The 16429-nt window shown below is 33.6% G+C and overlaps 1 protein-coding gene across 2 annotated transcripts; it reads right to left on the bottom strand.

The window, feature by feature from the left end:
• Positions 1-2220: 2220 nt before the first annotated feature.
• stat1a (signal transducer and activator of transcription 1a) lies at positions 2221-15412 on the bottom strand. Of its 2 annotated transcripts, XM_059569305.1 has the most exons (25): positions 15255-15412; positions 14008-14152; positions 12896-13046; positions 12653-12748; positions 12337-12426; positions 12172-12250; positions 10769-10860; positions 10519-10670; positions 9240-9398; positions 9071-9163; positions 8915-8974; positions 8776-8799; positions 8591-8678; positions 8446-8487; positions 7786-7869; positions 7605-7703; positions 7355-7490; positions 7207-7262; positions 7012-7103; positions 5200-5339; positions 3865-4053; positions 3698-3773; positions 2667-2736; positions 2542-2574; positions 2221-2451 (listed from the first exon to the last, which is right to left on the bottom strand). In XM_059569305.1, the coding sequence occupies exons 2-25, from the start codon at positions 14133-14135 to the stop codon at positions 2428-2430; spliced, it is 2253 nt and encodes a 750-aa protein (XP_059425288.1). In that variant the 5' UTR covers positions 14136-14152; positions 15255-15412; the 3' UTR covers positions 2221-2427. The 2 variants fall into 2 exon arrangements, with proteins under 2 accessions (XP_059425288.1, XP_059425289.1); XM_059569306.1 differs by lacking the exons at positions 14008-14152; positions 15255-15412 and adding an exon at positions 13325-13459.
• Between the last annotated feature and the right edge of the window lie 1017 nt (positions 15413-16429).

Here is a 16429-nt window from a genome sequence, read left to right as displayed (position 1 = left end):
TATATATTCCATTTATTAACATTAGATAGGTGTCATGAAATTAATTTTAAGCACTAGAGGGACAAATATCATACCTGCCCAGTCAATGAACTACAGGAATGTCCTGTATTTGATAGCCATGTACTTAACTAATGTTAACAAATTTAAATTTATTGTAAATTGTTACCAAAATTACTTTAAAGCATCAAAAGCACAGTTTTCATTCCCGTTTCACTGTATTTCAGGAACTTCCTGTATTTTTTAACAGGAACGTTTTTCAATACTTCAATCTTATGGCAGTTGCTTAATGAATAATTATGTGGAAAACCAACACAAGTAACATTCAAACTGGGTTGCAGTGTTACCTTTGGTTATTCTGCAAGATATTTAAATCCAGAATGTGAAAATTTATTTGTTTTGTGATTTAGTTCTGCGATTGTTTGGGAAAAGAACCAAGCCAAAAAAAAAACATTTTCTGTTTTATTCTTAGTACATGGTGAAATAACAAGATTCAAGATGAAAGTCGAAAATAAACAAAAATGCACTGGACTTAACACTGACTGCTATGGTCAAAATGCAGTCTAAACATGTCCCATCAGTTGTATAATTTGATGAAGTAACTCTATAGGCACATATTGTTTGCGGAAAAGCACATTGATTGTTCTAATGTACAGTACAGATGACAAAGAAGCACAAGTATACTTGAAAAACCTCCAAAGCTAAGTAGATCTCAGTTATGTGAATATTTTCTAGAGGGACACTGTTGTTAAAGTATTGTAAATGTGTTTTGTAATGTGTGTGTGTGTATATACAGGATAAACTGTGGAAAATGTGTTATTTATTGGGAAAAAAATGTAAGCAACTCAACCAAGAGACTCAAGAGTACAAACAAAAGTAGGTCACTGATCGTATCTGACTTTACTAAAAAACTGTTTAGTTTCTTTGACATATTTATAGTAAATCTTTGTTGCATTGTGTAATTTCTTGGGGGGGGGGGGGTTTTGCAGAAAAAGCGGTTACTATTTTTTTTGCTGTTACTTTATTATTTTTCTGCATTTGTTTATTACTGCTACGAATGTATTGCATTGTTATTGTGATATTTCCTTTTAATATCCTTTTATCATTTAACTATGCCATGCTGTAGATGTTCTAGATTTGTTTGAATTTAATGTCAAAGCTGATCAATATATTCCACACAAGAAATACTAGATAAAAACAATAAAGTCTTTGAACATACATAACTTTTGATATTCATTTTTCTTATCTTGTAGCTGTACATGCATCAGACAGATATCCATTCAATTGATATCTCAAAGATGTAATTTTTAGCTATTTTAAAACATTTTTGCAATGTTTATCTGTTTTTTTTTTTTACTACGTTTTTCAGACATTCGTACACAGTACCTTTTCTTTCGCCAATGTGGGGTTTGCATATCGTTGGTCTGTGCCGAAAGTTTCTAAGGTGCAGATGTTTAATTCCAAAGTAATAACTTTCTATCATGTCCAAAACAAATAAGACAAAATCAAATATTGCTCTGTAATTAAACACAGCAGTGCAATCCAGTGCAAAAAGTGAGAAACGACAACATTAAGGGAACATAACACTAATAGAGCACCAGTCTCTTATTTTCTTCACATATTTAGAAACGGTGTTAGAAAACAGCTTAAAAGGTTTAGTCAGACCTGTCGTAGTTCTTTCTGGATGTATCTTTGGGGGGTTTTATCCCAAAACCAAACAGAAGAAACTTAAAAATAGTTTCTAAAACTTGCTTAAAGAAAAGAAAGCCTATTTTAGGACCATTTTTGTTGAGGACCATTGTGTTTTTTTGTTTTTGTTTTGTTTGTTCACATTATTTTCATAATGTAGCTTTTGTTATTAGTTAAATTGCTGTACTACAATCATTTATTCTTATCTGAATTTAAAAATCCAAGGCAGTATGACGTGTACTGCTCTTGTGTAATGTTTTAGAATGAAAAGTTTTTTTCACATACATTTAAATAAAATATCTGATTGCATTACAGTAATTAAACTCTTATTAGTCCTAAAAACAGGTTTAATTTTCTTTACAGAAAATAAGATTTTGTGAAATGTACCCATCTAGCTTTTTTTTCCCCTTTCTCCTCCATTTTCTATTACTTGGCATCTAAGAAAATTACGGTAAATGCTATTCATTCACAACTTCACTGTCTAAAAAGTTTTCAACAATGAGTGCTGTAGTAACAGTAGCATTACTATGGGGGTTAATTCGATCTGTTCGGATATCTTTATGCTATAGTTGACAGCGTATACAGTGTTTTTCAAATAACGTTAGAATGAAAAAGAGAGGACCACAAACCCAATGGCTATACATTGACTACATGTTCCTCTTTCATTTGCGTTATTGCAGAAGAAACACAGAATGAAGGAGATTTTAAATTTTTTCTGCGTCATCTGTCCTTTCAGGTCACTTACGAGAGACTTAAGTCTGAGGGCTGTGAAAAAATTACAAAAAAAAAAACAGTATCAGAATCTGTTTACATTTTATATTTATATATACATACATAGGAATGATAGTACTCTACCTCAAAATTTAACGAATCGGTGACATATCGGTTCTAAAAAAGAGAGAAATGGAGAATAAGTGCTATTAATATTTTAAGTATTTCTTTAAACTATATTGTAAATGTATAATTATAATTTTTCATACCATGCGCTCCAGCTCGCCATAAACCTCAGGCGACATTGGCATGAGTGTGTCGTTATAGTCTTGTGGCTGCCTAAAATTATTTAAAAGCAGTTATTTTTTCAGTCCTGTACGTTAGCAGAGAAATGGCATTTTAAAATGAATCTAAGGGATTTATTTATGTGCTTTTACTTTTTGATTTTTATGTTTTGATTTCTTTTTAACTTAATCAGAATGGTTTGAAATTTGACAAAGGTTTTGGAGCGCGCTATGTGAACACAAAAAAAATAAATAAACATGGACATGATTTGTAAAGGTTACACAGTCCTGAAAAAAGCTGAAAAAAATTAATTATTTGAACAAGTAGATTACATATAAAGTCGATGCAAATACTCAAATAAATGCGAATCCACGTTGGATGGCAAGAATGATGTGAATTGAAAAAAAATTCAACTTAAGCAGGAAATTCACATAATGCACTGTTACGTATCCAATCAGCGAAGAGCTTTTTGACACATCTGGTTTGAGATGTCTGAGCGTACCAGAAAATGGAAGCGTGCATGCGTGTTGTTTTTATTCGCACAAGGGACACAAAAAATATAGTAATCTAGAGTGATAACGCAATGTGAATGTTCACTTCGCTTTGTATGCACAACGTTATACTATTTGCAATCAAAAATTCCCACATTGGAAATGAATGGGAAGCAAACACAATCTTACTCAAAGCTCATATTTTATGATATTGACCTCAAATTTGGAACACAAATTGCTTAGGTTTGGATTTGATTTTCATGCAGTTTTTGAGTAAAACATGTTTTGGAAAAAATTGTATTTTGTATATTTTTTGTGTATTTTGTAAGGTTTACAACAGTTGGAAATTTCCTTTTCAGGTCTATACAGGTAATAATAAATGGATCATAACTATTCCATAAGTATAATTTAATCCCATAAAATGTCCTAAAATACAAAATATTAAGTATAAAACATCAAACTAAAATATAGTATATTCATTTGACCACTATGCAAGTAGCATCAGAGGGTTAACATTGACTTACATTTCAGAGATGGAGATGAGAGTGGTGCTTATGTATCCCTCATGTAACTTCTTATCCACATCCATTGGTTCTTGCTCTGGATAAACAAAAGTATATCTTAGTATATATATACATTTTTTTATACATTTATTCATTTTTTACATAGTTTGCAACTGTGTGTTTCTTACTGTCGGTGGGTTTGGAGTAGTATTTTTTGAAGGCCTCATCTTTGGGAAGGTTGGGAAATAGGAAGCGCAGAGGGTTTTCTGGGACATTGTCAGCCGCCATCACGCGATAATTGCGGATGATGTCAGGAAGTGAGACGGCAGAGAGTTCCTTCTTCGTGTAGGGCTCCACGGAGCGAATCTGTGGCTCTTCTGAACAAACACAACACCAAACCTAAGTCATGAGCATTACATTTGCAAAACACATTTGATTTGAAGCCAAAGTTTAAGCGAAACCCAGATCCAAATCCAAATGAGCTGTTTTTGGATGTTTTGATTTCAAGACCAGTAGTGTTGTCAAAAGACCCGGTACTTCGGTACCAAGTCGGTACTAAAAAAATGAAAATGTGACGGTACCAGGTTTCTTTAAGTACCGGTGGTACCGAGTACCCGGTCAACCCGGTTCTTGACGCATACAGCGCTATGATTTCCGCTAAGCAGAAAACGCGGACGGAATCTCAAAATCCAATCATGAAAATTAAACTTACATTTTAATATGGACAGTCATGGAATTTGTCAAAGTTAGTATAAATCAATCAAATCAAATCTCCATATGGACCAGTATCTGTAAATGTTAAGCTGCAAAAGTTGGTTGAAATATGAATCCTGCATGTTCTGTGTTTGAATAAATAAATGGTAGAGATGTGTGGGTTTGTTTACTACACAGACTGAAGCGATGAGGGCCTAAATACATAAACCACATCACCAGAACTGTTCTGAGTCACTTCACAAGCATTTTACCATTTCATTTGAGTAAAACCAGTGTCAAAATAAAAGTTCATTTTTATATAATGGGTAGAAATATTACTATTATTTAGTAGAATGTATGTGATACTGCTACTACTGTTGAAAAAATTTATAAAACTTTATTTTTTTTAAAGAAATAAATCACACAATATTTCTTCCATGTTTTAATTTTAATAGCAAATCCCCTTTATTTACCAAAACATAAAATGTGTTTAAATATCATTAATTAAAAGACAAATTAAATTTGGGTTAAACTTGTTAACTTGTTTTTCATAATTATATTACTTGTAGAAAAACTTTAAACCCAATTGTAAATTAGTATAAAGAATGGCATTGGTTTTATATTTAGTGATTAAAAGTGTGTGTTTTTTTATTTTTTTATTAGCACATTTGTGTGTTTTGCTTTGGTACCGAAATTGGTACCGAGAACCGTGGATTTTTACTGGTATCGGTACCGAATACTGAAATTTTGGTACCGTGACAACACTAAAGACCAGATACATTTGTTTTAATTAGTTCTTTATTGTTTCGCAGAGTGAAGGAACGTCTCACCGTTTGCGTCGTGTTCAACCCAGCTGAAGGTGATGGCTCCGTCACGGTTACTCTCGCTGAAGCGCAACAGAAATGTTCCGGACAATTTGTCATGTAGCAGAGCTTTAGTTCGGTCTTTGGTCACAAAGCCCATTATACAGCTGCGAAAGATAGACAGGGTTAAAGCAGAATTCTACTGTGCAAGTCTATTAATATAAACACAATTTGGCATCTTTTTACACTTTAAAACTTCAAATTTCACAATCAAATCAAATTTAAAAATTAACGTTCCTAAAGATATTTCTATGTATTTTTGCTATTGTTTATGCATAAATGTAATAATTTTGTGACACTTATTTTAGTATTATTTATATACTATTTTAGTTTTTATTAATATTTTGAATTTTTTGTCATTTTGTTTTATGCTTTTGTCAGTTGTGTTCATTTTTTGTTCTTTTTAGATGTACTGTAACTACTTAGGCTTAATTTATTTTTACTTCAGTTTTGTTTTATTTATTTTAGAGCTTCAACTTAAACTTTCTTCAGTTATTTGCAATTCCATTTTATCCACTTTCCTTCAAGTTTTCCATCTTATATTGGCAGTTTTGTTGTGTTTCATTATGCTATGTGCTTTACTGGTTTTGTAATTTTTATTAGTTTATATATATATATATATATATATATATATATATATGTGTGTGTGTGTGTGTGTGTGTGTGTGTGTGTGTGTGTGTGTGTGTGTGTGTGTGTGTGTGTGTGTGTGTGTGTCGCTGGGGTATATTTTTTGTAATAGCAAAAAAAAAACATCATACGAGTCAAAATTCTAGATCTTTCTTTTATGACAAAAATCAGTAGGATCATGTTCCATGAAGATATTTTGTAAATTTCCTACCGCAAATATATCAAAACTTAATTTTTCATTAGTAATATGCATTGCTAAGAACTTAATTTGGACAACTTAAAAGGCGATTTTCTTTATTTTGATTTTTTTGCACCCTCAGATTCCAGATTTTCAAATAGTTTATCTCAGCCAAATATTGTCAGATCATACTAAACTACACATCAATGGAAATATTATTTATTCAGCTTTCAGATGATGCATACATCTCAATGTAGAAAAATGTACATATAAGACTGGTTTTGTGGACCAGGGTTTATTTTAATTATTTTGCTTTAGCTTAAATGTAATAAACTTAAAATTAAAGAGCCCCTATTATGGAGTTTTGAAAAATTACCTTTCATACAGTGTGTAACAAAGCTCTAAGTGAATGAAAACATCCAGCAAAGTTTTAAATCTAAAAGTGCATTGTGTAAAAAGTTATTGTCGTTCAAAAGAAAGAGTCGACTCCGAGTCATGAAAACGAGTCGTTTTGAAAACAAGGTGACTGTTTCAAGGTGACGTCAAACTGAAACATTAGCATATTTATGCCCGCCCACTTGTTGCATGTGCAGACCCGGGAAAACTTGACGCAAAGGAGGGGTTTGGAAAAATGAATCGTTAAAAGAATCATTTGGAAGTCTTTAAGCAAAATTGGAAAAAATAAATGCATAATTTTAAGACGAAAGTGTTTATTTTTTTTTACCTTGTATGCATGTCAACCTGTTGTTGGGGACTCCCAAAACCAAAATATGAACCTTTCATAACCCATAATAGGAGCACTTTAAAGTTTTTGTTAACGACAATAACCCTGGTATGTGAAATGGTGGCTGCACAAAATAGTCAGACAGACCAAGTCGGTCCAGGTGATCAACCGTCTAGACCAGCTAGAACCATATAAGATGTTGTTGAATCCTAGCTGGATTCTCGTAATTCAAACATATCTGGTTTCCTACCCATCGTCCCACAGACTCAGCAGGTGTCTCTTTATCAAGTCCAAAATTCCTTCAATCCACAGCCAGAAGGTGAAGTTCTTCTCACTGCCAGACTACATCAAACACAAGTCTCAAATCAAATCACTTCTAAACAAACAGCGGGAACTAGGAAATTTCGACTTAATGGATAAAATAAAAAATCTTGTATAGGCCAACCTTGCAGAATCTATTCCAAGGAATCTGAGCTTCAGGATCCATCACCGCTTTAGGTCCTGTGTGCCCAAGTTTGAACGCTTGTGCATTTAGTTCATCTGTTCCGAGAGAATCAGTTGCGCTCAGAGTGAAGTAAGTGCATCATACTTACCAAGGAGTTTGGTACCCAGCATGCTTAACTGTTCTTGGTTAAGACCTCTTTTGGTGATGGAGGAGAACTGCCAGCTCAGCACTTCCGCTAGATGCCCCCACGTGGCTGAAGGAGGAGTCACGAAGAACGAAAGGTTCTGGATAAAAAAAAAAAAAAAACAAAGAAATTGGAAGTTCTGTGGAAAAAAATTTTTGTGGTGCATGTAGAGCTTATATCTCTTACTAAACCATTAGTGTTGAAGAGGACTTACCTTTGGCTCAGAAGTCAGCATGTTGTACCACATGATGGAGGCCCATCCACTGGGGAGCTGACTGACGTTGGAGATCACAACAATGGGCAGAGATGTGGTCTGAAGATGGAGAGAGAGAAGAAAGTGGATGATGATTATGAATTGTGTTTTTAAACTCGGTTGTTCTGAAGAATGTTCTGACCTCGAAGTTCATGACCATTCCAGACCAGCAGAGCTCAGCCTCGAAGGTGATGGAGTGAAGTTCCTCCGTGACGATCAGAGGGCCCTGCCCAACGTGCAAGAGAGAATTTTGAGGTGCTGTTCTAGCAAGTTTAAAGCTCGACTATGCAGAAATTAAAAAGTGAAGAAGAGCTACACAAAGAGGGAATTGCATTTCTGCTTGTTTCTTACAGTAAATGATTATATGACTTCAGAAGACTAGGAAAACTGAACACAAAGAGTCATGGACTAATTTCTTGACAATTTGTATGTGATTTCTGGAGGTTTTTATGGTCCACATAAGAACAAATGTCATGCAGCTTTGGTAGGTGGGTCAATGATGACAGATTTGACCTTTTCTTAACAATTTGATGACAAGAAACAAGAAAATGTAAAAAAAATTTATTCTGAAAGGATGCATTCAATTGGTCAAAAGTGACCGTAAAGACATTAATGATGTTACTAAAGATTTCTATCACATATAAATGCTGTTGAACTTTTTTATTTATCAAGCGATTCTGAAAAAAAAAAAAATTCCACAAAAATACTAGGCAGCGCCACGGTTTTCGAAATTGATAATAATTATAATAATTGCAGCCTCGGTAATCAAGAGATACTTTTTTAAAAAACATTTTGAACTCACCTCACTTGTTCTGTTTCCGGTAACTTTCTTCTCTTTCAGTTGCTGTGAAGTAAAATTAATTTTGTTATTGTGATTTACTATTTGATTAAATTATGATTTTAAACTGAAGCTGTACTGTGATTTGCTATTTTTTTCTTCATATTACCAGATGACGGAATTCTGCTGCCATCCCATTGGATTCCTCCATGTTCATCACCTTCATGGCCGTTCCCAAGATGTTGAACATGCGAAACCTAAAACAGGAGCATTACTAAGTCAGTGAAATTGTAATTTTTAGGATAATTATATCTTTAAAATAGTATGTGCATAAGGAAATTGTGTAGGACACACCCTTTCCGTTTCTCAACGATATTCCTGAAAGGGGAAAAGAGACACATAAATGAACTTGTAGGCTAAATTACTAGCTAATTTAGAGACAAAAAAATCCCTTGATGATTTACGGTTGAGTCAGAGTATGTACAACACTTACTTGTCGAAGTGCACCTTCACCCGAACAGTGTGGTTGAATTCCTGAAGTTTTATGAGCAGCCTGGAGCACAGAAAAAATGTGATTCATCCATCAACTGAACATTATCTGCCCTTGAAATAGAGAAATGCGAAACATCTGCTGTGTGTTTACAGTTACCGTAATTTGAGGGTGAACAGAACACCTGTCTTCAGCACCAAAGGTCTTTGCAGTTGGGTCGGCATGCATGGCTGCCGCTCAACTACCAAGGAGCTGAAAAAATCCACAAAATAGGTCAAAATAATCCATTATCAGTGAAAAGAAACTTCCAGCAAAGTAGGTTTCTTACTTTGTGATGAGGTTTTTGAAGTTCATCATGATCCTGTCGTCCAGAGTGCTTTTGCTGAGGGTGATGGGATCCTTTTCGTATGTGAATTTCTGCTCCAGCTCCAGAAGTTTCTTGAGCTGCTGCCTGAGCTGAAGCAGAGATTCTCCTAGAGAAGTAAACCTTAGGAGAAAAACAAACACAACACAAAAAAATATGATTTAAATGTGATTTTATAGAGCCTAAAAGTGTGATTTAGCAAAATTATCAATATTTATATACTGTGAAAAGCAGAAAAGGTCTCTCAAATTAGATTTTGTGCACAAAAAAAGTCTATTGTCAGTGGTGTTACAAAATGATCAATATTTATATACTGCCAATATATTAAATATTATCAATATTTCCCTGAAAATTTGCAGGCAGAAAAATTCCAGAAATTTGTGAGCAAAAAAATATTCAATAGTGTAGCGAAATTGTTGCGAATTGACAATATTTCTGTGAAATTTTGCATGCAGAAAGGGTCTGTAAAATTCACTGTCTTCTGTCATTAGTGTTTCAAAATTATCTATATTTAAATACGTCAATATTTAATGGCGTTAATATTTCTGTGAAATTTCGCAAGTAGAAAATGTCTATAAAATTTTGCTCGCAAAATTATTTTTACAAATCCATTGTCTACGGTCAATAGTCTAGTAAAATGATCAATATTTAAATATTGTCAAACTATTTGTATACTGTCAATATTTCTGTAAAATTTCGCAGGTGGAAAAGGTTTATAAAATTTTGCCCATAAAAAAAGGCCCAATGTCAACAATTTAGAGAAATTATAACTATTTACATAAAGCCAATATTTCCAAAACTTTCGCAAGCAAAAAAAGGTCTATAAGAACCGAACAAAGCAGTTTTCTAACTTGAACCCTTGCAAAATCTTTCAGAAAAATCCAGATTGTGTGGATTACCATAGAAAATACTAGATTTTGCAAAAAAAATATTTAAACTCATTGGTATTTGCAGTCATCTGTACAATAGAAAAAATGAATAAAATACATATTGTACAGTCAAAATTCAGAATTAAAATATAACTATGAGCAATACCCATTAGCTTTTTTTATCTTAAAACTATAAAAAATGGTCATGACATCTTGTTAATATGATCATTCTGGCTTTGTTTACCAGAGAATCATAGGGTTTTTTTACAACTTTTCAATTGCAAATAAATAAAAAAAAGTATTACTACTCAAAAAAATAAAATAATTATGGTTAGATGGAAAACATAAATTAATTTGTGGTTTGTGTTTGTTACCAGTTCTGCAGCTGGTCCAAGCAGACATTGGTTAGTCCACCGATGCAAGCCATCTGTTGACGGCGTCTCCATTCGGTCAGTTCTGTTGAGATTAGCTCAAAGACCACCGGATCCATGTTGTTTAACACCTCTGACATGTGACTGATCACTTTCTACAGGGACAAAAACAAGGATGAAAGTAACTGCTTCTCTTCGTTAACCAATTAGCATTACAGAACGGAAAAATGTGATGGATCACCAATGTTCTCACCGTTCTTGTTTCGTTGAGTTTCATAAACATGGCATGGATAGTCAGTCTCTCACGGTTCAGGTCTTCCTTTGAAATGGTCCCGTTCAGTTCCTCTGTTAAAATGTTAAAAAATAAAAAATAGCTAGTTCTGAACTAAGGTGCAGTGACATTTACCATCTTAAACAAATTGTCACAAGCAAGATTTTTGGTACTTGACAAAAAACAACAGCAATTTTCTGAATTGGTTGAATCAGATTACCATTGTTTGGAGAATTTTCACAAAATAAAATAAACCAATACTGGATTTCTGTACTTTTTTATCAATTAACTAGTTCTGACCTAAGATGCAGTTACAGTTACCATTGCTAACTTTTCGCAAGTGAATAAGCAACACTGAGTTTCGGTACTTGTTCAAAATAATAGTTATTCCTGACTAAAGGTTCAGTCATATTTATGGCAAATTTTTGCAAGCAAAATAAGCAATACTGAACTTCAGTACTTTATGAAAAATAGCAACTTCTGAATTAGCGGTGTAACACATTACCATTGTTTGGTGAATTTTCATGACATAAGCAATACTGATTTTCCATAACTTTTGAATAATTAGCTAATTCTGACCAAGGATGCGGTTACACGTGACAATGCAAAAGTGAAATATGCAACAGGTTTCAGTACTTGCCGAAAAAATAGCTAGTTCCAACTTGTGTTGCATCACATTTACAGATGTTTGACAAATTTTCAAGAGCAAAATAAGCAATACTGAATTTCTACATTGTTCAAATAAATAGCTATTTACTGTCGTTTGACAAATTTTCGTGAGTGAAATAAGCAATACTTCGTTTCAGCACTTACTGAAAAAAATAGCTAGTTCCGACTTAAGATGAGGTGACATTTACCAGTGGTCAACAAATTTTCAAAAGAAAAATAAGCAGTTTTAAGTTTTGGTACTAAAGGTGCAGTCGTTTGGCAAATCTTCGCGAGCGAATTTCAGTACCTGACAAAAAGTTACTTCCGACTTGAGTTGTGTCACATTAGCTAGTTTGGTGAATTTTCACAAAATAAGCAATACTGAGTTTCTATAGCCTGCTTTTCGCATAATTTGCTAGTTCTGACACTTACCATTGTTACATTTTTTCAATAAGCAATAATGAGTTTCAGTACTTCGGGTTCTGACGTAAGGTAAATCACATTTACCAATGTTTGACAAATTTTCCAGAGCGAAATAAGCAATACTGCGTTTCTATACTTTTCAAATAAATATCTAGTTCTGACCCAAGATGCAGTCACACTTACTGTTGTTCAACAAATTTTCACAGGCAAAATAAGCAAAAGATAAATAAAGCAGAAATTTTAGTAATGTGACCACACATTTTATGAAATTTTGTTTTTTTGACTACGGATAAGGCATATTTTAATCCTGTTACCTCTGCTTTGTAGAGTTTTGCTCTTGAAGTCGTATTCGTCTTGCTGGTCTTCTAGATTTTTGATAGTCTGCTCTGTGTCCTGAAGGCAAATTAAAAAAAAAGCTGTTTTACACAACTTTTCTAAGAAAATTAGACATAGAATGCCATAGTGTTTGTGTACATCACCTGTACTTTCATCTTTATGTCTTTCACCCTTCCATCCATCTCTCGATGTTTCTCCACGATCATGTCATTTTGAGTGTTTTCGGTTCGATTCTGTAACAAAATACTAATTACTAACTCATTATGTCATTATGTGGAAAAGAGCGGCTTGGACAGTATTGCGAAATATCTCCTTTTGTGTTTTACAGATAAAAAACAAAAGTTCTATAAATTCTTTGTGGTTGAACTATTATTTTAAAATGATTTCGATAAAGATTTAAATGGCATATTCAACTTCACAGTGTTGGAAATCAGTGGCTGTCGTTGAATAATTCCTGACCTCTGACACTTGGGCAGCAGCCAGAATCTTCCTTTCCTCGCTTAGGTTCCTACTGATGATCATCGCCATTGAAACGGGATTGTCTTGGAAGAGGGTCTGAAACACAAGGTTTGTGTAAACTCAGAACCTCAACTGTTTGCAGGTTGCAACTTGTTTTTCTGATCTGTTTATTGCCTAATGATTCAGCGGCTGTAACACAAATACTAAAAGGAAATGATTGTGTAGCCAGTTGCAGACAGGCACCTGCAAGTTCCTCTTAATCTTGCGTATATTGTGCTGGTTCAGGAAGTCTTTCTCCATCGCGAAGCGGCTGTGTTGGTGATCCAACTGGGTCAAAAGATCATGAAACCGCACGGTTGCCAGCGACTCATTCTCCACATTAGCAACATGGTCCCTTTAAGAGAACAAAGAACAGAGGATTCACACCAAATGAACCTGAAACTGGTTTGAATTCTATTTTTAACACAATTCCTATATTTTTGCCTACATAATGCCCCTTTTATGAGAAAAATGCACTATGCAACTATTTGTTTACGTTGCACTGATTCTTATTTGTCTTATTGAACAACTAATCCTGCAGAATTCGCCTTTCTGTTGCCCTCACTAGCTCTGGAGAACCCACAATGCCTTTTATAATGTTGTTACAACAGGTTCGTTGTGTGCAAAACATACTGTGTTTCTGGAAGATGTCATATTTGAAGTAAGTTCATCTGAAGTTCATTCAAGTTTATTAACATCATGTGATCTCAACATGAGGGCCTTATGTACAATAAACAGTTCTTTTGTTTTTTTGGTAAATAGTAGATGTCTTTACCTGTAAAAAAAAAAATTACAAATAATAATAATAATTAATATTATTTAGATTTTCCTTTTTTTACTTTAAAAAAGATACAGATTTTAAAAAAGTATTCATCCATATTTTTGTATAATATTATTTTAACATGTTAATATTAATATTCTAATTGCATTTTTTTAAAGAATGCACATTTTAAAAAATTATAATAATATTCTCATATTTTATCATTTTATATAATATTTGAATTACCTTTAAAAAAAAACATGCAACTTAAAATGAATTAATTCATATTTTAATAAAAAAAAGTATTATTAATATGCTAATATTATTATTCCAGTTACCCTTAAAATGTAAATGCACATTTAAAAAAATATATATATATTTCTTGCCATTTTCATAATTTAATAATATATTAATACTTTCAATTAACTTTTTTCACTTCATAAAAAAAACACTTTTTAGAATAATCTTGGTTGCTTCGTTTAGCGTCATTATACTTGCAGAAGGTTGTGGTAATGTGTTTGATGTAGTAGTAAAGATGTAAAATGCTGATCCGCACCAGTCGTGGCTTTCTATCCAGCTGCTGAGGTACTGCCGAATGGCCATCGGAAAGCTGTCATCGTACAGTTGGTCGACCTGTTCCAAAAACTTTGAATCCAGTTGCTGAAGCTCCAACCACTGACTCATTTCTGCAACTCTGTAGGCTGAGAATTAAAATACATGTCAAATTATGGCTGATAAAAACCATTTCTCTGCAAGATGCAAGATAATGAGATTTCTATCTCGCATGAATGGCTCACTACATCCTTAGAGGGGCTTTTTTGTGTAGTGTGTTTCTCTAACCTAGTAGCTACTTACACAACGTTTTGCATAAAAAGTAAGTAAGCCATATATTATTGTTTTAACTATTATGATTATTATCAAAAATGCACATATTTTTCTGTTACGGCAAAGTCTGTAGTGAATATGAGTGTTTTTATATTATTATTGTTATGAAAATGTGTTCATAGTTTTAGTTTACAGTAGGATTAAATAAAACCAAAGCAATAAGAGTAACAGAAATGTGAATATATGCATGCTTACTTGCATGAAAACAGAATGTCTGTACACGTTAGATTGCGTTACAAGCCAGATGATACCTTTATTTTAAAGAATGCATAACGTTACAACAGAAACAACCATTACAGTAACTGAACATTAGTAATTTCAAAAAGATTGTGCATTATATTTATTTTATTTTGAATGCTTGAAAACAGTGTGTAGGGTGGGATTTGGAAGTACTGGTTTTGTATGAATATATTTTAAGGCTTAATATAAATACATCTTAATTCAGACAGCTAAAGTAACGTTAGGTAAACGTGGGTGGGTGGGTGCATGTGTATGGCTTATTTTTTTAAATACTTTTAAATTTGTTCAGCAAGTTTGATCTTTCAGACTGCGTTCGAATCAATAATAATAATAATAATAATAATAATGCTATACTGATCGATGTTGTTCTGCTGCTTTTATTATTATTAGTATTAGATATTACAGAATTCATGAACACATGATATTGTTTTGCCTGCATTCGTCCGGGCCACATGTAACTGCAGAAGAGTTTACATAAGACCTTATTATATAAAGGGCTTTTATGTTTTCCATTGCGTTCTTACTAGTAAAAATCCCCTAATATCTTAAGATTCCATGTATTCTTTCTAATTATAATATCACGCATTGATCAAACGTGAGATCAAAACTTCCTGTAAAATTTCACGCAGGAGAAAATAAAATGAACGCGGAAATTAAAGTTATTACTTTGTTACTCACCCCCAAACGTTATCCGAATCCGGTAAAAGTACGAATCCACGAATATGTAATAATGTGTTCCACAGCCGCAGAATAACGCGGAAGAACGGGCCAGCTCCCTGTTATTGTCAATTTGTTATTGATTTCCCAGTAGTCTTTCCGAATCCTTCTGCGCAAGTAGCGTGTGTGTGTTTGAGCGACAGCTGGGCGAACCAATCAGCAAGCCACATTTTGTTTGTTACGAGGGCACCAGCCAATCAGCGCGTCCGGGCCTCGTTTATGACGCAGGGTGGAATTTTGGACCAGACGTTGTAGCGCAGCCCACGTGATTTATAAGAAACTGAAAGTCTGAAACTGCGTAGTAGACTTGAGAAAGGTCTTTATTTCATCACCGCGTAAAAACTGGATGCAGAAAAGCAAAATTTTATGATCTCTTTTTTTAATTTGATATAAGGAGCTAATTTGTTTTATGCAGGGGCGATCCTATGATTTTTTTTAGCTGGGGGGCACAAGAGGGGCCACAGTTAATACAGAGGCAGAGGGGCCAATCTTATGTTGTGCATTTGGTCACACTATATTTTAAGGTCCAAATCTCGCAATTAACAAACCATTAACTATGACTTTTGTCTCAATAAACTTCTAATATGATGCTTATTTGCAGGGCTACAAACAAAAACAAATCGAGTAAGGAACCATTGGCTCCTACAAGATAAAAACTTAGGTGCCATTTTTTATTTTTTTAGGTGCCACAGAATAAATGGGTTTTATTTATTTTAATATTATCTATCTATCTATCTATCTATCTATCTATCTATCTATCTATCTATCTATCTATCTGTCTATCTGTCTATCTATCTTTCTGTCTGTCTGTCTGTCTGTCTGTGTCTCTATCTATCTATCTATCTATCTATCTATCTATCTCTATGTGTGTGTGTGTGTGTGTGTGTGTGTGTGTGTGTGTGTGTGTGTGTATGTATGCATGTGACCCTGTACCACAAAACCAGTCATAAGGGTACAATTTTTCAAAATTGAGACTTATGCATCATCTAAAAGCTGAACAAAAGCTTTCCATTTATGTACGGTTTACAATTTTTTTTTAAATCTGGAATCTGAGGGTGCAAAAAAATCTAAATACTGAGAAAATCACCTTTAAAGTTGCCCAAATTAAGTTCTTAGCTATGCATATTACTAATCAA

The sequence above is a fragment of the Carassius carassius genome, chromosome 16 (assembly GCF_963082965.1).
Source record: "Carassius carassius chromosome 16, fCarCar2.1, whole genome shotgun sequence".
Taxonomy (NCBI): Eukaryota; Metazoa; Chordata; class Actinopteri; order Cypriniformes; family Cyprinidae; genus Carassius; species Carassius carassius.
This window is presented reverse-complemented; position numbering and strand designations above follow the sequence as displayed.